The sequence below is a fragment of the Mchenga conophoros genome, linkage group LG9 (genome assembly GCF_057382185.1).
Source record: "Mchenga conophoros isolate Kocher_MC1m ecotype Shallow Benthic linkage group LG9, M_conophoros_male_GT1.1, whole genome shotgun sequence".
Classification (NCBI taxonomy): domain Eukaryota; kingdom Metazoa; phylum Chordata; class Actinopteri; order Cichliformes; family Cichlidae; genus Mchenga; species Mchenga conophoros.
In genome coordinates this window covers 24,571,062-24,588,285 of record NC_140534.1, presented here as the reverse complement: position 1 = coordinate 24,588,285, position 17,224 = coordinate 24,571,062, and the positions used below count along the sequence as shown (strand labels likewise).

The following is a 17,224-nucleotide window of genomic DNA, read 5'->3' as shown; positions in this document are numbered from 1 at the left end:
CTGGCTGTGTTGAAGAATAAAGGTGGATGCACAGAATATTCACTTTCAAGCTTATACAAACTCTGTTTTTGCTTTCGCACATGTAAATCAATGCCCTTATTTCCCACTTTCCCATATAAAGAAAATAGGGGTGACTCAAAGACAGTGTTCTAGTCTAGAGGCTTTTCATTCATCAGAAAAAGCCCCTAATTGACCATCGAGCAAATGTGTTTTCTGGCAGCTTATTAACAGGTATAACTGCACACTAAAAAGTTTATAGAAGAATGGATAGTTATGAACATGATTAAAAACAGTTGAGTATCTTTTTTTTTCCAAACAGAAAGGATGCAAAGTGATTTTAGACAACATCAAAGCATTTTTACCATTTTTAATGAAGACATTGGTTTGGTTTTCTTCATTCTTCTTTGTGGGCCACATACAGCCCACTTTGATCTCAAGTGGGCCAAACCAGTGAAATTCCCCTCTCTGTTATTGTAAACAGTGCCTCACATGTAGTTTTCCTACATGATAAAGAAATGCTGCTGTAGTAAATAAAAGAAGCTATCCAGTGGGACAGTCTGTGCTGAGCTGGTTCAGGCCCCTGGGCCTTATGTTTGGCACCCTTGTATTACAGTCTGTTAGCATGATGAACTTGTAATCCATCCAGTGTGGTTATGATTATGATAGCCTGTTTCTAACAGGTTCTTACACAGATATATTTACTGCAACATTTGTATTTGCCTTTGATGAGTTATCTATGCAAAGTGCCCCAGCATGGTTACAGACATGCTCCATCCCCTCAGATTTCAAGAAGCCATGCAGTCTTGACAGATGCAGAAACCTGAGACAGACTGCCAGGTGGGGACAGACAATTGTGCAAAGTGGTTGTGTTGCTGTTACACATACATTATTGTAAACATCACAGCCGAGGCGCTGACCTGCAGTGAAAGCATCGTTTCAGCGGGGAGATTACATACTAATTATCAGAAGCATCGGTTCTCCTGCTGTCCGCGCGCAATCATACACATGTCTCAGGTGGGGTCATTTAGGGCTTTGTGGGCTTCGGCTCCATTAAAGTGACAGCTAAGGTGAAGAGGGACGAACACTAAGAGACGTCATCGTTGGCAACGGACCAGAAAACCACTTTATCTCCCCTGTTGTCATTCTATGGTCCACTGAGGCTGAAACAGCATGTGGAGAATCTGCAGTGCACGCGCAGGTGTATGCGGGATGGTTGTGAGCTACATGATGTAAACAAGAAGCAATTCATTGATTTTACGTGTAATTTATAGGCTGATCTCTTGGTTTCAAAACAACAACGAGCATTCAGCCATCAGGGTCATCTCTTCTTGGGATTGGAGAATGCATTTAAAAACAAATACATTTAAGGGACAGGGCATGTCAGAGTCAAGCTATTATGGGATACTTGGAGTTTAACCCCATTTAGGGACAAACTATGGCGATATCTCAGCGTTTGCTCTACTCTGTGTTATATGCAATGCTTTTTTGAAAAGGCTTGAACATAAAAAGTGGAAAGTGAATGTTTTTGAAGTATATATGAGTTAATTTTTTAAACTATCTTTCAGGAAGGTTGTTTCAAACATACAGCAGTACTTGACATATTTCTTCTGTGGATTTAAGCTGTCTGGGTTTCTTTTGTCTTTTCATGTAATCCCAGACTGACTGCATGATGTGGAGATCATGGCTCTGCAGGGGCCACACCATCTGTTGCAGGATTCCAGATGACCTCGGGTGTAGGTTTGGGATCATCATACTGCGATCTGAACATATCTAATGCTGTAGCTCAAGATTGTAGCACTTCGCAAAAGGCGATTTTTGTGTAAAAGGTTTATTTGTAATGAGAAATTGTTTTAAAAAAAACAAACGGGCTAATATTTATCTTTTTTTAGGCAGGCTTTGAGTTGCCAAAGCTATAAAAAAAAGAGAGCTTTTTTCCCCCTTTTTTTCTGGAAATGTTTACAGCCATATCATCACCCCGCCCCTCCTTTCTTTAAATTTCGGGGATTAATGCGTTTTTTTGTTGTTGTTAATTTTTCTTAAACAACTTAAGGTAAATTATACACAGTCACATTTTTACAGTGTGAGATTTTAAGTTTTACTTAATTAGTATGGGCTATTTAGTATTACTCCACTTAAATTAATTTCCTTGAACTGTGAGATGATTTATTTAAATTAGTGTAAAGGGTATATATATATATATATATATATATATATATATATATATATATATATATATATATAGCAAACGTAATGAAACATAAATAAGATAAAAAATTACAAAGCAGGTCGTAAAACGTGTCCCGAGTCTGCATGCAGTCTGAAGTTTTCCTTTCCCCTCCCTGAGCTGCAGGGATATGACAAGATAGCAACAATCGGTGGGTGGTGGACGGACTGAGAGGGTTTTTCAGCATGGACTGACGAGGATAATAGAAATGTTGCAGGCGTGTTGCTGTTGTAGTCAGCCTGCAGGGCCGGTAGGACGACGGTCGCCATCTCTGGGTAAACACTGTAACCGTATCACGCAGTTGATATTGTAGTGTGTGGATAGAAGCTGGAGCGTACAGTAGCGGCAGCAGAAGGCGGGGGCTATGCTGCCTGCAACAGCCACATCGGACACGAACGGCTTCGATGCGGGACTGACGCTTTGTTTGTCTCCTGCACATCGGACTGTCACCTCACATTTTGGACCAGCCGTCGTGACCGTTTCTTCCTGTTTCTTCTTCTTCTCGCTGATATTTTGTCTCGCTCGTAAGCACCGGGGTATGGGAAGTGCAAAAATGGGATTTTAACGTTGCAAACAGCGGACGCTCCAAAGCCTGCGCACAGCCAGGGGGACTGTAGTGCGCCTGGTAATGTTTGCCAAGGAATAAAACGGTGTAGCCGAAGGTGCGTAACATCTCGTTTCCATGGACAACACGTCCATAATAACACAGGTTGCAAATCCGAAAGAGGAGGAGAGCATTTCTTCAAGTCAAGATAAAGGTAAGGCGCACAGAAATGTCACACATGACTCTTTTTTTTCACACAAAAATAATAATTTTTAAAAAAGCGTGAATTTTCGGTTTCCATGTATTCCGGAGAGCCCGCTGCTTGTTTAGATTGACTCAGTGCCCATCTGCCAGATCTGCAGCCCTCGGTGCAGAGAGGATACTGAGCTCCGGAGTGCAACAGCAAGACAAGAGTATCGACGGAAAACCTCCATTGTTCAGCTTGAAGCAGGGAAACATTAAGAGCCAGAGCCCCCAGCTCAGCCTGCAAATATACAGTCTGATGCTGGGAGTCCGCTCTAACTTTATGTCACTCATAGCTTTATTTATTTTAGCCAGAAATATCCCACCAGCATTTTATTACTTAACACATGTGCCATTTCTTTAGGTCTGAGTGAGCAGGGTTTACTACTGGGGGCGGGTACTCTACTACTTCTCCCCCCCTCTGCACTCTCAACATCCCTGTATCTGCCACAGACACTGTAAAATGCATTGAAAACAGCACACCACCAATAACAAGTGATCAGAGGAGGTTGTGGTATTTGCAAACTGCATGCACATGAATTTAAACATGTGATTGTCTGTGCAAGGTCAGAAGACGGTGTCTTTATGCGCCTATCAACATCAAAGTCACTAGTGATAGGTTTGCACACATTTATCCATCTGAGCAATAAAATAGCACTGAAGCAACAACAACAAACAGAAGTTTGCATTATTATCTCTCTTCTGTACATCCTCCATAAAACAAGTATCCTCATGTAACTGAAAGTGTCTTGGCTATTCACGCTGCTGGGAAATGTCCCCTTGCTGCTGAGTTAAAAAACAAAAAGTGGCTGAAAACAACAGCTCAACAGCTGCTCTGCAGATTATGCAGGCTGTGCGAAAACACATTTTCTTTTTTGTTGTTGTTGTTTTTTTTTTACGAAAGACTGCGCTTCACCATGTGGCGACGACATGACTGTCAAATCCCCCTCATCAGTCAGGAGTTTTCATTAACTTTGAAAGAGGTTTTTGCCAGTCTCTTTAAACTGATGCATATTTCCATTTTCATTTGAGCTGACATCTTGTTGTGTAACGAGACTCTGTGTGGAATCTGTGTGCACACACTGGGGAAGTACACGAGCGTCCGCGGAGCTCAGGGCTCTGACATTTCCCCCACCAGCCACCAGCACCCATCCAAGTGAGCCGCAGGGTGCCTGGAGGCCAGAGGGACCACAGCTTCCTGCTACACCCAGTGCTCTGTTGGAGAAAAGGTCACCTTCCCGCATCACCTACCACTGAGCAACACTGACATACACGAGCCACTCTGAGTCACTGCTTTCCCAGCCTGCACTGTTAAAATGGGCTTTGCTTTAATGTGAAATTGACTCCATCAATTGTGATTTATTTCCCAATGTTTACCCCCCTCCCCAGCAGCTTACTGTAGCTTCATAATTAAAACCCACCAAAAACAAATCCATCAAAACTACCACTAAACGTACACATTCATCACCCAGTGAGAAGGAGTAAGATCATCCAGGAAATTAGTTGGGAAAAAAAATTAAAATATTGCTTCTTTCCTTCAGAGCGCTTTTTTGCACTTGTTTCCCACACTTTCCTGCCCTGCTCTTCTTGAACAGTAAAACCCAGATGACATGTGGAATCTGACAGTTAATCTGGCAGGATAAAATCCAGGGTCAGTCACTAACCAAAGAAGGCCTAACACACACCCACACACACTTACACACACAAACGTGCACTGTGGCTCCTCAAATGGCTGCTGTCGTACATAAAAAAGTATCAGCAGGGAGCTTCTTGAACAGTGCCCCCGGCCCTTCACTTCAGTCCTTGTCAAAGCAGACAGCAAACAGCACTTGTTGTCCAGGAAAGTTACTCTGCGGCTTGCTTGGGCTCCACTGAAGCCACAAATCATTACACTCACACACGCACGCACACACACTGAATATTTCAGAGCACAGGCAGGCTATTTTCAGAGTCCTATCGGTTTCATTCCAAGTAAAGACGTAGTAACTCATTAGCGCCATTTTTTAAAAACATTTGGTCAGGTGCTGATTAGAGCTCTATGCATAATGGAGGATGTTGAATGAGATGAAGGATTTAATCATAATGGGGATGGTGGATGAAGTCATGCATATCATACATTTGGAAAATAAACATTGCTTGGAGCACATTCGGGCTGTTTTGCATCACGTTTTTCTTTTTTCTAATCTGATAAAGAAGCAAAATGTTCTGATTCAAGTCTAGATGTTTCAAAACAACCAGAGTCATTTTTCCAAACTCAAATTACACTTTTCATTTGGCAGCCATTATCATTTTTATTTATTTATTTTTCTGATGCAATGAAATGCAATGGCTGGACTTGCAGCCGAGGAGGGGAGCCACAAGGCCTGCCAGGCTCAGTCTCGCTAAGCAAAATCACTCAGGCTTTGCTCCGATAACTTCACAGCGAGGTAGGTATCAGTGGACGAGCCGTTTACCTTAATCAGATTAGGTCACATCTGAGTTTAGCTCTGCACTCCCGCAGAGTGAGTGATGACAGATACTTCAGGGAAATTACAATCTTGCGCTCGCATTAATGGCAAAGCAAGAGTCTGTTTTGCTTGAAAATCTTACCGAATTGGCTTTAAATTGTGTCTTACTGACTGTCACTATGAAGCTGCTTCTTTTACACACTGATGAATGCATTTGTTGAATTCAGCCTGGAGTCACTGGAACAACTCTAACTAAGAAAACCTTCTTGGAAAACCAACAAATACAAATAACGCTTTTATCCCTTTCTGAGGGCGAGCTATTTGCATTCTCCTGAACAGACGTAATGTCATTCTGCCCATTCTCTGGTCCAGCAGCAAGATTAGAGCCTGGACAATACTTCAGGCCAATGCCAGCTGTGATTTAGTCAGGAGAACAAAAAATCTTAGAGTTAATGAAAATACTTTTATCATTTTCAAAGACTGGGGTATTTGCGATAACTTCCCGGCAATTTTTTTATTTAATATTTACACATTAATCAGCAATTTAACTAATCAGACAGGTCCTGAGAGTATTGCAAACAATGATATCAAAAGAGCTCTCCTGGACAAAGAACTGTTCACCATTTCCACCCTATCATCGTTATTTAACCATTATGTTCGTTTTTATATCCAAGTACTGCAGGAAGCATAGCCCAGCAAACCCTGACATCATTGCCTTGGTCAAAACTGGTCGCAGTAGGACACCAAAACCTGAACTTTAGCTGGACAGACGTTACGTTGTTTCCACATAGAATAGTGCTTAGTTCTTACAAAAGTGAAAAATACAAATATAATTTCTAAGATGGAATATAATGTGTTTGTCTTTTTGAACAGCTAACAAGTTTAGTACACAGTTGCATACGTCCACCTAACATCTTCCCAGCGTACACAGACCAGTATTACCAGAGTCTATTTATGGTTTTCTGCACCTAAATTCAATTTCATTTGTTGTATAGTGAACTCTACATGTCAGACTCTTATAATCATCCCCTTTCTGTCCAACATACCAGCCTCATAAACTCAGGAATGCTAACATTCACATATGAAACCAGTTAGCTCAGTAGCATAAGTAATGAACTCAAAAGCTTTAGATGAAGCTGAGTTGAAGCCACCCTTAAACTTTTTTTGTATGATTGTTCATTTTATTCTAATCAATAAAGACAACAAGGATTTCTAGGTGACGTAACATTGAAGACGTGACTCGATCTGACATTGTAATAACGTCTACGGCTTTAGTTCATCTTTCGTTTTGGAACTACTTTTTCATCCTGACGTTATGTGGAGAAAAGAAATGCTTGCTGGGATTATAGGATGATATTAACATATCTCGCGATAGGCAAATAATAGGGAATAGTATTGGCCAACCTGTCACACTTACGCCATCCTAGATGCTAGACTGTCCTTCACAGACTCCATTAACCTTCGATAATTAAAAAATAAACTCAGTCATTAAAGTACTCAGTCTGTTTACATGCAAGTGGAGATGTATAATGTGAGAAGATGCATAGAGACGAAGAGCGGTCACTGGGATTTCTGCAAACCGATGGCATCTCCAAGTATGATTTCCTCCGAGTCTTCTTGGTCAGAGATTATTTTCGTTGCCAGAGAAAAAGGACAAAAAATACTGAAGCTGCAATTATGTATGAATCTGGAGAAACGCCCGTGGTTTCATCCACTCTTGGTTTTTGAGGTTATTCCTGGAACACGCTGCTGTACATTAATAAAGTGTTTATGATGTGTGGACCACACCTGCAGGGTGTGTGCAGCATTCGGCTAGCGAGAGGAGCTACTGTGAGTTCTGGCTGGCTCAGAGTCCCTCGCACAACCTGCCACTCTGCTGTTTACAGCAATTTTCTATCCAGACCGGGCTCAAGTGTTCGACAGACAATCTTTTACCAGAGCATAGCCTTCCACCTCTCTTGAGAATCACATTGGACTTCTGTGTGCATAAAGCGAAGTCGATATTCAGAGCGGCATTTTGATGGAGAGGAAGATAGAGAGAAGAGCTGGAGTCAGAGCTGTAAAGTGCAGGTCCTTATTACAGATTTATGAATCTATTTCAGCCAGTGCTGCTCAGAAAAGCTGATTATCTGCACCTCCAGGGAAGTGTTGGAGTGTTAGATGTTTCCCAACACATCTTCATTAATACCAATAGCATACTGGACAGCTCATTGGGAAGAATTGAATGTTTTAGCCTAGCCATAAGCTCCTTGACTGAAAAGCTTATTAACTGTTTGTGTGGGATCAGCCCATGTCTCTGTGTTAAAATGAGCATGCCCAAAGCGGAAGTGGGGCGGGTGGAGGGGGACTGTAATAATTTATATCATTTTAGTCCTGCTACAGCAAGTGGTGGAGCATGTTTTTAAAGTTGTAAGCAGCAAATTAATTGTCGTGTGGCCTTTCTGTGTAATGTAGAGTTTAGAGTTAAGAAGATGTGAAGCAGCTCACAACCTTATATTATAACTGTTCTGTATATATGAAACCACAACCAGCAGCTGGTTATACTGTTCAGATTAATTCATTTCTTTTTAAATAGCACCAAATCACAACTACCATCACTTCAAGGCTCTTCATATTATAGGATGAAGACCTACAATATAAAGAGAAAACAATCTGAAATCTACAATCAGACCACCGCGTTGAGCCAGTTCTTGGCAAAAGTGGGAAGGAAGAACTCCCTTTTAACAGGAAGAAACCTCTGACACAACCAGGCTCAGGGAGGGGCAGGAATGTGCTGTGAGCCAAACCAAACCAAGCTTGATTTATCCAATTTTTCAGATGTGAACAAACAGATCTACCCAATCAGATTGCTGCATTGTGCACTGTAGCTCAATAATCCCATTTTACCTCACACACATAGCTAGACGCCGCTTCGAGTCACTCAGCTCTCTGAAATTATTATTCTGCCTCCTCAGATGTGGTCATCTGACAGCCCAAACTGCCTCACTGACATCCTGAAATATGTACTAAAGTGGCCGTGATACAGCTGCAACTCCTGGATTAAGCCATGAAATTCTCCCTGCTGCCTTCTTTTGAATTGGATGAATCCAGAATCTCCGTTTCTTCCTTTTTCTTGTTTAGAAACATCAGCACCGGCTCCTCATTGCTTCGTAGTGACTTCATTTTGATTTAGTTTCAAAATTCAAAATTAGTTTTTTTAGGATGAATTTTACCCAAAAAATGCAACTCTTGAGTATATGTGTTGAGTAGTGGTGTTTATTAGCCTTAATAATCAGAAGGAAAAAATTGTGCAGCGCTAATTCACTTGCTGTGCAGGCAGTCCCATCCCTCGGTTTATGATGCTACCACATTAAAATTCACTCCAATATAGTTTTCATTAAGGGAAAAATTCACTGTAGCATGATTTGGATGAAGTTTTAATCACATTTTTTCCTTTTGGAGTCATTTTGGCAGGCGGCCTCTAGTGACCATTTACAGAACTGCAGTGTTTTTCACTTCCATGCTTACTTGATTTTCATCTTGACAAATTCCACTCAAATGCCAGAAACTGTGCTCCTCCTTAAAAATATACAACTTTCTATACCAAGGTGCTCAAATCAATTGACATTTTATTATGGCAAGTGTATCTTTAATATTACACAAATAGCGTCTTCAAAATGACTACTTGCACTTGTTCCATAGTTTAATGGTTTACACATTCACCTGACTTCTCCGATTTGATTCCCTGAGGGGCGGCACACATGCTTTTGTGGTTGTGTCAGCAAAGACAAGCTTGCAAAATCAATTACGGTGCCCTTGTGTATAAAGGAACACCTTCAGATTTTTCAGAATCACTACTTGCATATGCTAAAGCAAACTGGGAAGGAACCCAAATAATATTTTCACTACATTTCCTCAGTTGGTAGACTTTGATCCTGACAGCATATTATAAAGTAGCCAATATTCATAAAAAAGTGCTATAATGGCTGGGAGAGTTTTACCAGCACCAATTAGGCTTATCTCGTATGACACAGAATGCATTAGAAAGATTTATGTTGGATTTTCTTCTGCTTGCAATAAAGATTTGAGTGAGAAATCAGCAAAGTGGCCCTTAATGATTAGGTAGCCAGTAGATCTATGGATTAGGAGACACAACGAAAGATGCAATAGCACTGCAATCCATCCTCAGAGAGGCCACAGGGGAAAATAGTGTGGGTGGACTCCTCACTCCCACCCTGGATGACTGTGATGACTTAAACTTTCACTCTGAAGCAGCTGTAACAGAACATATTCCTGCTCTGAAGTCCCCGACTAGCGTCTAGTTTAAAATAGTTTTAGGATATTTCTTGTTTAAACTGATATACGGTATGCCACTAAAACCCTACAGGATCCATAGAAACTTTCTCACAGACCTGACCTGAGGAGAGAGAGATCAAAGAGACAATTTTGCTTAAACCTAAGGTCAGTTATCACTGTTCTCTCGATATTGCAAGTAGAAGGGAATTACTGTTCTCTAAAATCTATTAAAGACAGAGAAATAAGCAGCATGCTTCCTAAAACCCTCTGCTGCTATAAATGCTTGCTAGCATCAAATGTGTCCCAAGCTGTTCTACATTTTTCTATCATGTTTTAATTTTGACCAATTACATTTTGTACTTGTAACTATTTTTGATTCATTCTGAATAAATTGAAGTGTAAAGCTAAAGTTTAAAATGGTAAAGTGAAGTACTTAAAAAGACACCATTTGTGTCCAGGAATAGGGGAAATGCATGCACCACCACTGTTCTATTTAAGTACATTTTTGCGGCATGTTTCGTATCATGTTCTTGCTTAATCAAGTACTAGAAGACCTGAAAGACATGAGTTTATGTTCCTGTTTCTCTTTACCAAGAGTTTCATTCCTGTGTTTCGAGTATGATGGTCGGCCGGTGGATTTGAATTAGACTGACAGTCATGTAAGTGCAGTAATTATTTCACTTTAAAAGTTGCCTGTGGTGAGTGAGCATGCATTTTTTTTTAAAGTTTACTCCTTTTGGAAAAAGCACTCTGGGATGTTCTACAAGCAGCAAAGACTGTTTGAATTTAAGCATATATCAAAATTATTCATGTTTTCTCTCGGCTGGCCTCGAGGAACGCGTGTCAGAACGTGTACATGAAAAACTAGACGTGCAGTTTGTTGTCCCGTTTGTTGGTTCTTCAGCACAAACCAGCTTTGGGTTTTTCTGGGCCTCTTTTTATGTCTGTGTGCTTTGGACTGCGTGTTTGACAGCACTGTGGGGAAGTTTTATGTTCGAATGTGGCCTCAAGTGCAGCTCGTATGCTGTGGTTGCTTGTTTTGGAGCAAATGCTGTTTCAAAATGTCCGGCATGGCCTTTAAAACCACTGTTACAGTAGGATTTCAGTGAAATTCGCTATAAAACAATACACTAACCAGCAGACGTCCATCTTGATCTGGGTTATATTGATTTTCATGAGAAAGCATGCGCTGCAGTTCAAGAAAAACATCGAGCATACCAAACTTCAGCGGATAACAGCATAGTGTTGGGTCTGTTTTCAACTATTGATTTAATTGACTGCAGCTGTCAGGGACATTCGACCCGTCAAACTTCAGACTGAAACTCCTTCTAATTAACTACAGAAGATAAATGACTGACACTCTGGTTCTTCTGGTACGTGCCTGCCATACTTTGGTTTGAATGCAAAGTATTGTTGTGGGGTTACATCACCAGCCTTTCCTGTATATCTTGACACATAAGGCATGCAGTGACTGTGAAGAGCAATTCAATGCTCCAAAAGCCACAGTCCCTTTGGAGCAAAAGGACCGTTTGCCGTGCGGCCACAGCAGCCTGCACGCTTTCTGCTCTCAGGGACGCTCCTAAAACGATGGAACCGTTGAGTTCTGGAGTCGGACGTGCAACAAGCTAACGTTTAATTGAGCATCCATCCATCCAAACGGACGCTGTCGAAAAAGATCAATACACTCAGAGAAAGTTCGGGGTCAAGAAAGACCAAGAAAGCGAGAGAGCTAGAGGTGTTTGTGTCAAGGAGGGAGAGAGCAGGAGAAAGCATCTGGGTTGCAGGCCGGCCCTTGACAAGGGGACGGCCTCTATGCATATTTTGCCCTCTTCTCGCTGGCATTTATCATCAGTAATTGGCTATCTGAGCAGCAGATCATGTTTTGTCCACAATGATTTTCTGTCGCCCTCCCTGAATTATGCTGCGCCCCAGTTTGTGAGATATTTGACAGAAGAGCATAAAAGGTTCATACATTTTTAAACAGATGATCCGATAATAAGCAAACGCACATGCCCGCGGGAGATACAGAGAGGCAATTCCCCCCATCCCCACCCCCGTCATCCTCCAGAGGTAAAAGGTGAATACTGTTTAACTCTCATGTCTCCGGGGACTCTAAGTAGGACATTCTCTGTGTGGAAATGTGGAGATGAATGCCCCTCAGAGAGCAGACGCACGAGAAAGTGTAACAGCGAAACACAACCAGGTCTACTACATGCTCACACCAACACATGCACACAAGTATATGACCTACTTGTTTCCCATTCATTCATAACAAGCAGTATTTTAATGAGCAATACTTAAAAAAATCTCTTTTTTTCAGTGCCTACTTGTTTCATCGATGACTTTGTACTTGAGAATAACACTGAATACTGAAAAACTTCATTACTCATCACAGGAAGCACTGTCGTATGATGTCTTTGTTATCTTCGCGGGGCCCTTTAAAGTCTGATATCAGAGATGTCTTTAGGAGGATGTGGAGTTTGAAAGACACGGTTATTTACCATGCTAAAAGGGGCTGTTGATTGCATTCTGGGAGATCAAGTGTGATGGAGTTTGACTCATATTAGAGACTTAATAGTCAGCTTTGATTTTAACCAGTTTTTAATTTCTTTCATTTAAGAGCCCTAATTCTCTAAAAGATCCTCCTACTCTTGGGTCACTGAATAGTTAAGCCTGTCTGTATTAAAGTGGAGCCTAAAGACGTCCCTAATTACATCTCACATTAATTTCTTTACTGTCGTAAAGAAGTAGATGGGCAAGGAGGAGTTCCCATCAGTCACTGAGCCTCTGGCTTTCAGCGCACAGTAGTAGATGAGAATGTACAAGGATATATTAATAATGAACTACCGCAGCAGCCCCAAACAACGTGGGCTGTGTTGCTGTCGGTTGCGTAACTCCACCAGAATAGTCAGATCTCTCTCATTATTCCTTCCTGGGCCCTCAGTGGGCTAATTCCCCCGCTCTTGTCATCTCCTTCATTTCACTGAGCGCTCGAAAAGCGGCATCAGCCCTCATCCCTGAGGGGCTGTAAGCGGGCTGGCACCGCCACCACAGCGCCTATGCCGCTGTGCAACTAAGAGAGGAAAGCAGGGGCCGACCCACCCACGGCTGTGTGTCAGAGTTCACACAGCAGCGGCGGGGATTCGTACCTTGCATGCAGTGTGTGCCAACCAAATGACTTATGCGATTAGGTCCCTGCAAACCACATCTTGGCTCAATCAAATAACTGAGTTACTGAGTAATTTTAGTTATATAAGATTATGTAGGATGTACATGTACATGTAAATCCTCTCTATAAGTAGGCGAAATAAAGCCAGAAGGGCAGCTGAGGGTCAGTGAGAGTGACTAAAGGCATCTGCTGGAACTGAATGTACCTCCACAGCCTGTAATTTTCACCTCAGCCTCAGCTGTCTATGTGGGGAAGTAAGGAGGCTTAATGGGAGTTTATTTTATCATACTGTGCTATTATTGCCCCGATGGCCTAACACATAACCCACCCAGGACCTCGGCACAGTGAACGCACACAGACTGACAGACACAACTGTCAGTCTCAGTTCATCCAGTGCTATCTAACGCCACTCAGCTGTTTGGATCAGCTGAGTGTGTTCGATTCTGCGCGCAGGCATGTAACCAAACACATGTTCGAGTGCAAGCAGATGCTCTTTGGTGTTAATATTGTTATGGAAGCCAATCTGTTGTAATTGTCTCCTTTCTCAGTGGGATTTTTCTCCTGTGTCTGTTTTTAATGAGCAGCAGCGGAGGTTGTTTATAATTCTGTGTTTTCAAGGTTTTTTTTTTTTAGCATCCTTTAACTAGTTTTTGCTCATTGATTTGGATGCTTTAGTCCATGTGTGTTAGCATCCACGACACTAATAGCTGAACTGACTCTTGGTGTATAACATAGTAGTTTTAAAAAGTGTCTTTGAATACAATTATCTGCAGAATACTGAATTGATTTGCTAAAAAAAAAAAGAAGAAGAAAAATCTAGTTATAGCTTCTCGTGAGGGAGCATTTGGTGCTGCTAGTCTCTGTTTTAATAAATCTTGAGGTTACACTGTAAATGTCCAGGAATAGGGGAAATGCTTGCACCACCACTGGTGTCTGTTAATTGTCCTGTTAATTTTCTGCCAGTATTTAATGGATTTTTATTGAAGTGTATGGGCATTTCTATCATTGGTAAACAGTAAAATTACATGCATAGTTGAAAGGGGAAAAAAGGAAATAATCCATCCATCCAGCCATCTTCTTCTGCTTATCCGGGGCCGGGTCGCAGGGGCAGCAGCCTAAGCAGAGAAGCCCAGACCTCCCTTTCCTCGGCCACCTCCTCCAGCTTGTCCGGGGGAACACCAAGGTGTTCCCAGGCCAGCCGAGAGATATAATCTCTCCAGCGTGTCCTGGATCTGCTCCGGGCCTCCTCCTGGTGGGACATGTCCCGAGCACCTCACCCAGGAGGCATCCTTGTCAGATGCCCGAACCACCTCAGCTGGCTCCTTTCGATGTGGAGGGAAAAAAATCCTTTGTTTTTAAAAGGGTTCATTAAACTGTATTCTTACAGAATTTTTTTGTTGCTTTCTTCAGTGTATAAAATTATTCACTCCTCTTCCAACTGTTTAATGTTTCATTTCAGTCTTTGCTACCAGTGGCTGAGATCAGATCAGATAAGCGTCACTCAGGTTATTTCACCTGTCATCGCTACGAGTTGCTGAATTTTATTGGTGTCCTATGGTCACCACATTGCTGCTGTCTTCCTTCTTGCGTGTGTCCTTTCAGAGTGTGATAGATATCATTTTCAACAAGTGGTTTGAAACTAGAAGACAAAGTTTTATTTACATTCCGTTGCAGATATGGACATAGACAGCTGGAGATCCGACAGCTGAGTAGTCATTTCTGTTTTACATATTTGAAGTCCACCACCTGGGATGCATCCATAGTTTGATTTCCGCATGGACCCTCACGCTTAATATCCGATGCTGAAATTTGTTACTCAGACTCCAACTCTGAGGGGACCAAAGCAGTTTTGCGGATACAAAAAAATCAAGGCTTAAGGCTGTTTTCACATGGTTTGTAGTCATACAATGCACATTCAGTCCAATTATTGGTCTGATGTGTCTGAAGTGGGAACAACATATAGAAATAAGAAGGTGCTGTCTTCTGGACTTGTAGATAAAGGATCTGTCCAACTGAGGTCTTGATTCATTCTATGTCTCGTTGCTACGGTTTGTAAACCCAGCCACATCCAAGAATGAGAAGCATGTCCCGCTACAGGAAGACTTTTAGCTCAAACTTGAAGTGTACACCTGGTAGTTGGGTCAGATTGAGATTGGATCACGCCATGGAGTCTGTTTGGAACTGGACCAAAACCACATCCCTCTTGGTGCATTTATTTTGGGCTGCATCTGAGTGTGATTACAGTATTCACATCTGCACCAACGAACCGCACCAAGGGTGAAAATGAACAGAGTTCCCTTTAAAGAACTAACTAGTGTAGCACAGATTTAAAACCCACTTGAGCAGCTATGATATCCTGGCATCTGGCGTAAAACTAACACAACATTTCATAAAAAGATCATCAAACAAACAATCAAACATGGTGGTGGTAGTGTGATGATCTGGGGCTGTTATGCTGCTTTGGGACCTGGATGACTTGTTGTAAATGAACATGTCCTGATCCTCAAGTGCACTTTCGCTACGCAGCAGGACGATGATTAGAAACACATCAGCAAGTCCACCTCAGAATGTCTCAAAAAACAGAAAAATGCTAGAAAACCCTCCAATGTGGCTGAATTAAAACAATTATGCAAAGAAAGGTGGTTCAAAATTCCTCCATAGCGATGCGAACCACTCGTTACCAATCATGGCAAATTCTTGATTGCAGTTCTTGCTGCCAAGAATGGCATGAAAAATTAGGTATAGGGGGCAATAAATTTTTCAAACAGGGCCATGTAGGTTTGAATAACTTTTTCTAAAAAAAAAAAAATTCATTTAAAAACTGCTTTTTAATTTGACTCGGGTTATCTTTGGCTAATATTAATATTGTGGACAGATTTGCCCAAACTGACAACAGTAGTAGTTTTATGTTAACATTAATTTTAATATCTTTGGGTTTTGTCACACATAGCACGATAGCTTGTGATTTCGGAAATTGTAAGTATTTCCCTCCTTCGTTCAAATCCTAGTTGTAGATATAGCACATTGCTGCAGGGATTCCTTCCACACTTACTGTGCGCAACAAGGAATCCCCCCTTTCTGTTCTGGTAGTGGTAGCATGGGACAGAAACAGCTTCTTCACATGATTCTGAAAGCTGTTTGCTGAAGCAATTAGATCCCAAGCTGCAGTGGATTACCTATTGGTGTACGTGTTTGTGTGAGAGCCCCGTTCTTCAGTCTGGCTGCAGGTGAATAAGGATTTTATCTGAGCTTTAAACAGCTTCTAATGAAAACACCCCACTCTCAAAAATCTCAGTGAGGGGTGGCAGCAGATAATCTGTGAAATTACGCCCTGTTTCCTGAAGGAATAGCAGGATTTTAGCATGTGATATTTGTTGTCGACTTGTGTCACATTTCACCATCTGAAAGCTTTTGTTCAGTTATACAGAACAGAAGACACGTTGAAGTCTTCCTATTTGTTGATTGTCTGTGAACTAGCTGAGTGTACTATTTAAATCCGACCTCTTTTCCATCTAAATTATTAAAGCACCACATTCACATGCACTGTTCTCACGTTTACCATCATACCCCCAGGTACTGTACACTTTACCCGCCTGGCTGCTTAGCTAAGTGTTACTGGAGTGCCGTCAAAGCATGTCGCAAAGGCACTACTAATATCACTATAATGGTATGTAATCCTTCTCACTAATAAAAGTGCTCTTTTGATTGGCCGAAGGTTGTCCTGCACTCAAGTTGTCTAAGTTACATAATTTGTTTTGTTAGCAGCCAGTAGTTTGCCTAAATTTGGATGGTAAGCCTTCAGCTGCAGATAGGACTTGGATTTAAGGGCTAGAATGCTCCATTTACTCAGTCAAACAGGATAACCGAAGGACCTGAGAGTGTGGAGGCTTTTAAACTGTTTGGGAAAAACGGACAATAAAATTCAAATAGCGAGTAATATAAAAACTCTAAACTGCTTTGCTGCTAAATAGAAATACTTATGTTTCTATAAGTGTTTATTATACATAAAATGAAAATGATCAACTAACTAGCAAAGCTTTGTCTTAGGGCTCAGCTTCCAATCCAAAACTGCTGTTCAGTGTAGCTGTTTTTGATGGCTTGCAGCTGATCTTGTGATCCTTTCTCCCCATTTTTCCTTCACCTGAGGTATATGCTTTGCCTTTACTTGGAATGCCATCCTTTTCCATGGCAAAACCGTGGATTTAAGACTTAAAAGTGCTGATCCACAAGCCAATTAAGCATTCATACTTAATTGCACATTGTTCCTTTATATGCTGGTGAGAAAAGAACATCGTCTGCAAAAGGAAGCACGATTGAACGTA

General features: G+C 41.5%; 1 protein-coding gene across 2 annotated transcripts in view; it reads left to right on the top strand.

The window, feature by feature from the left end:
- Nucleotides 1-2,348: 2,348 nt before the first annotated feature.
- Nucleotides 2,349-17,224, top strand: part of ctdspla (CTD (carboxy-terminal domain, RNA polymerase II, polypeptide A) small phosphatase-like a) — a 35,452-nt gene continuing 20,576 nt past the window's right edge. Inside the window, exon 1 of one of the 2 annotated variants that reach the window (XM_085287093.1) lies at nt 2,349-2,982. In XM_085287093.1, coding sequence (XP_085143219.1) covers nt 2,907-2,982 — 76 coding nt within the window. In that variant the 5' untranslated portion in view covers nt 2,349-2,906. The remainder of the gene's footprint in view (nt 2,983-17,224) is intronic. The other variant, XM_085287094.1, reaches the window with a different exon arrangement.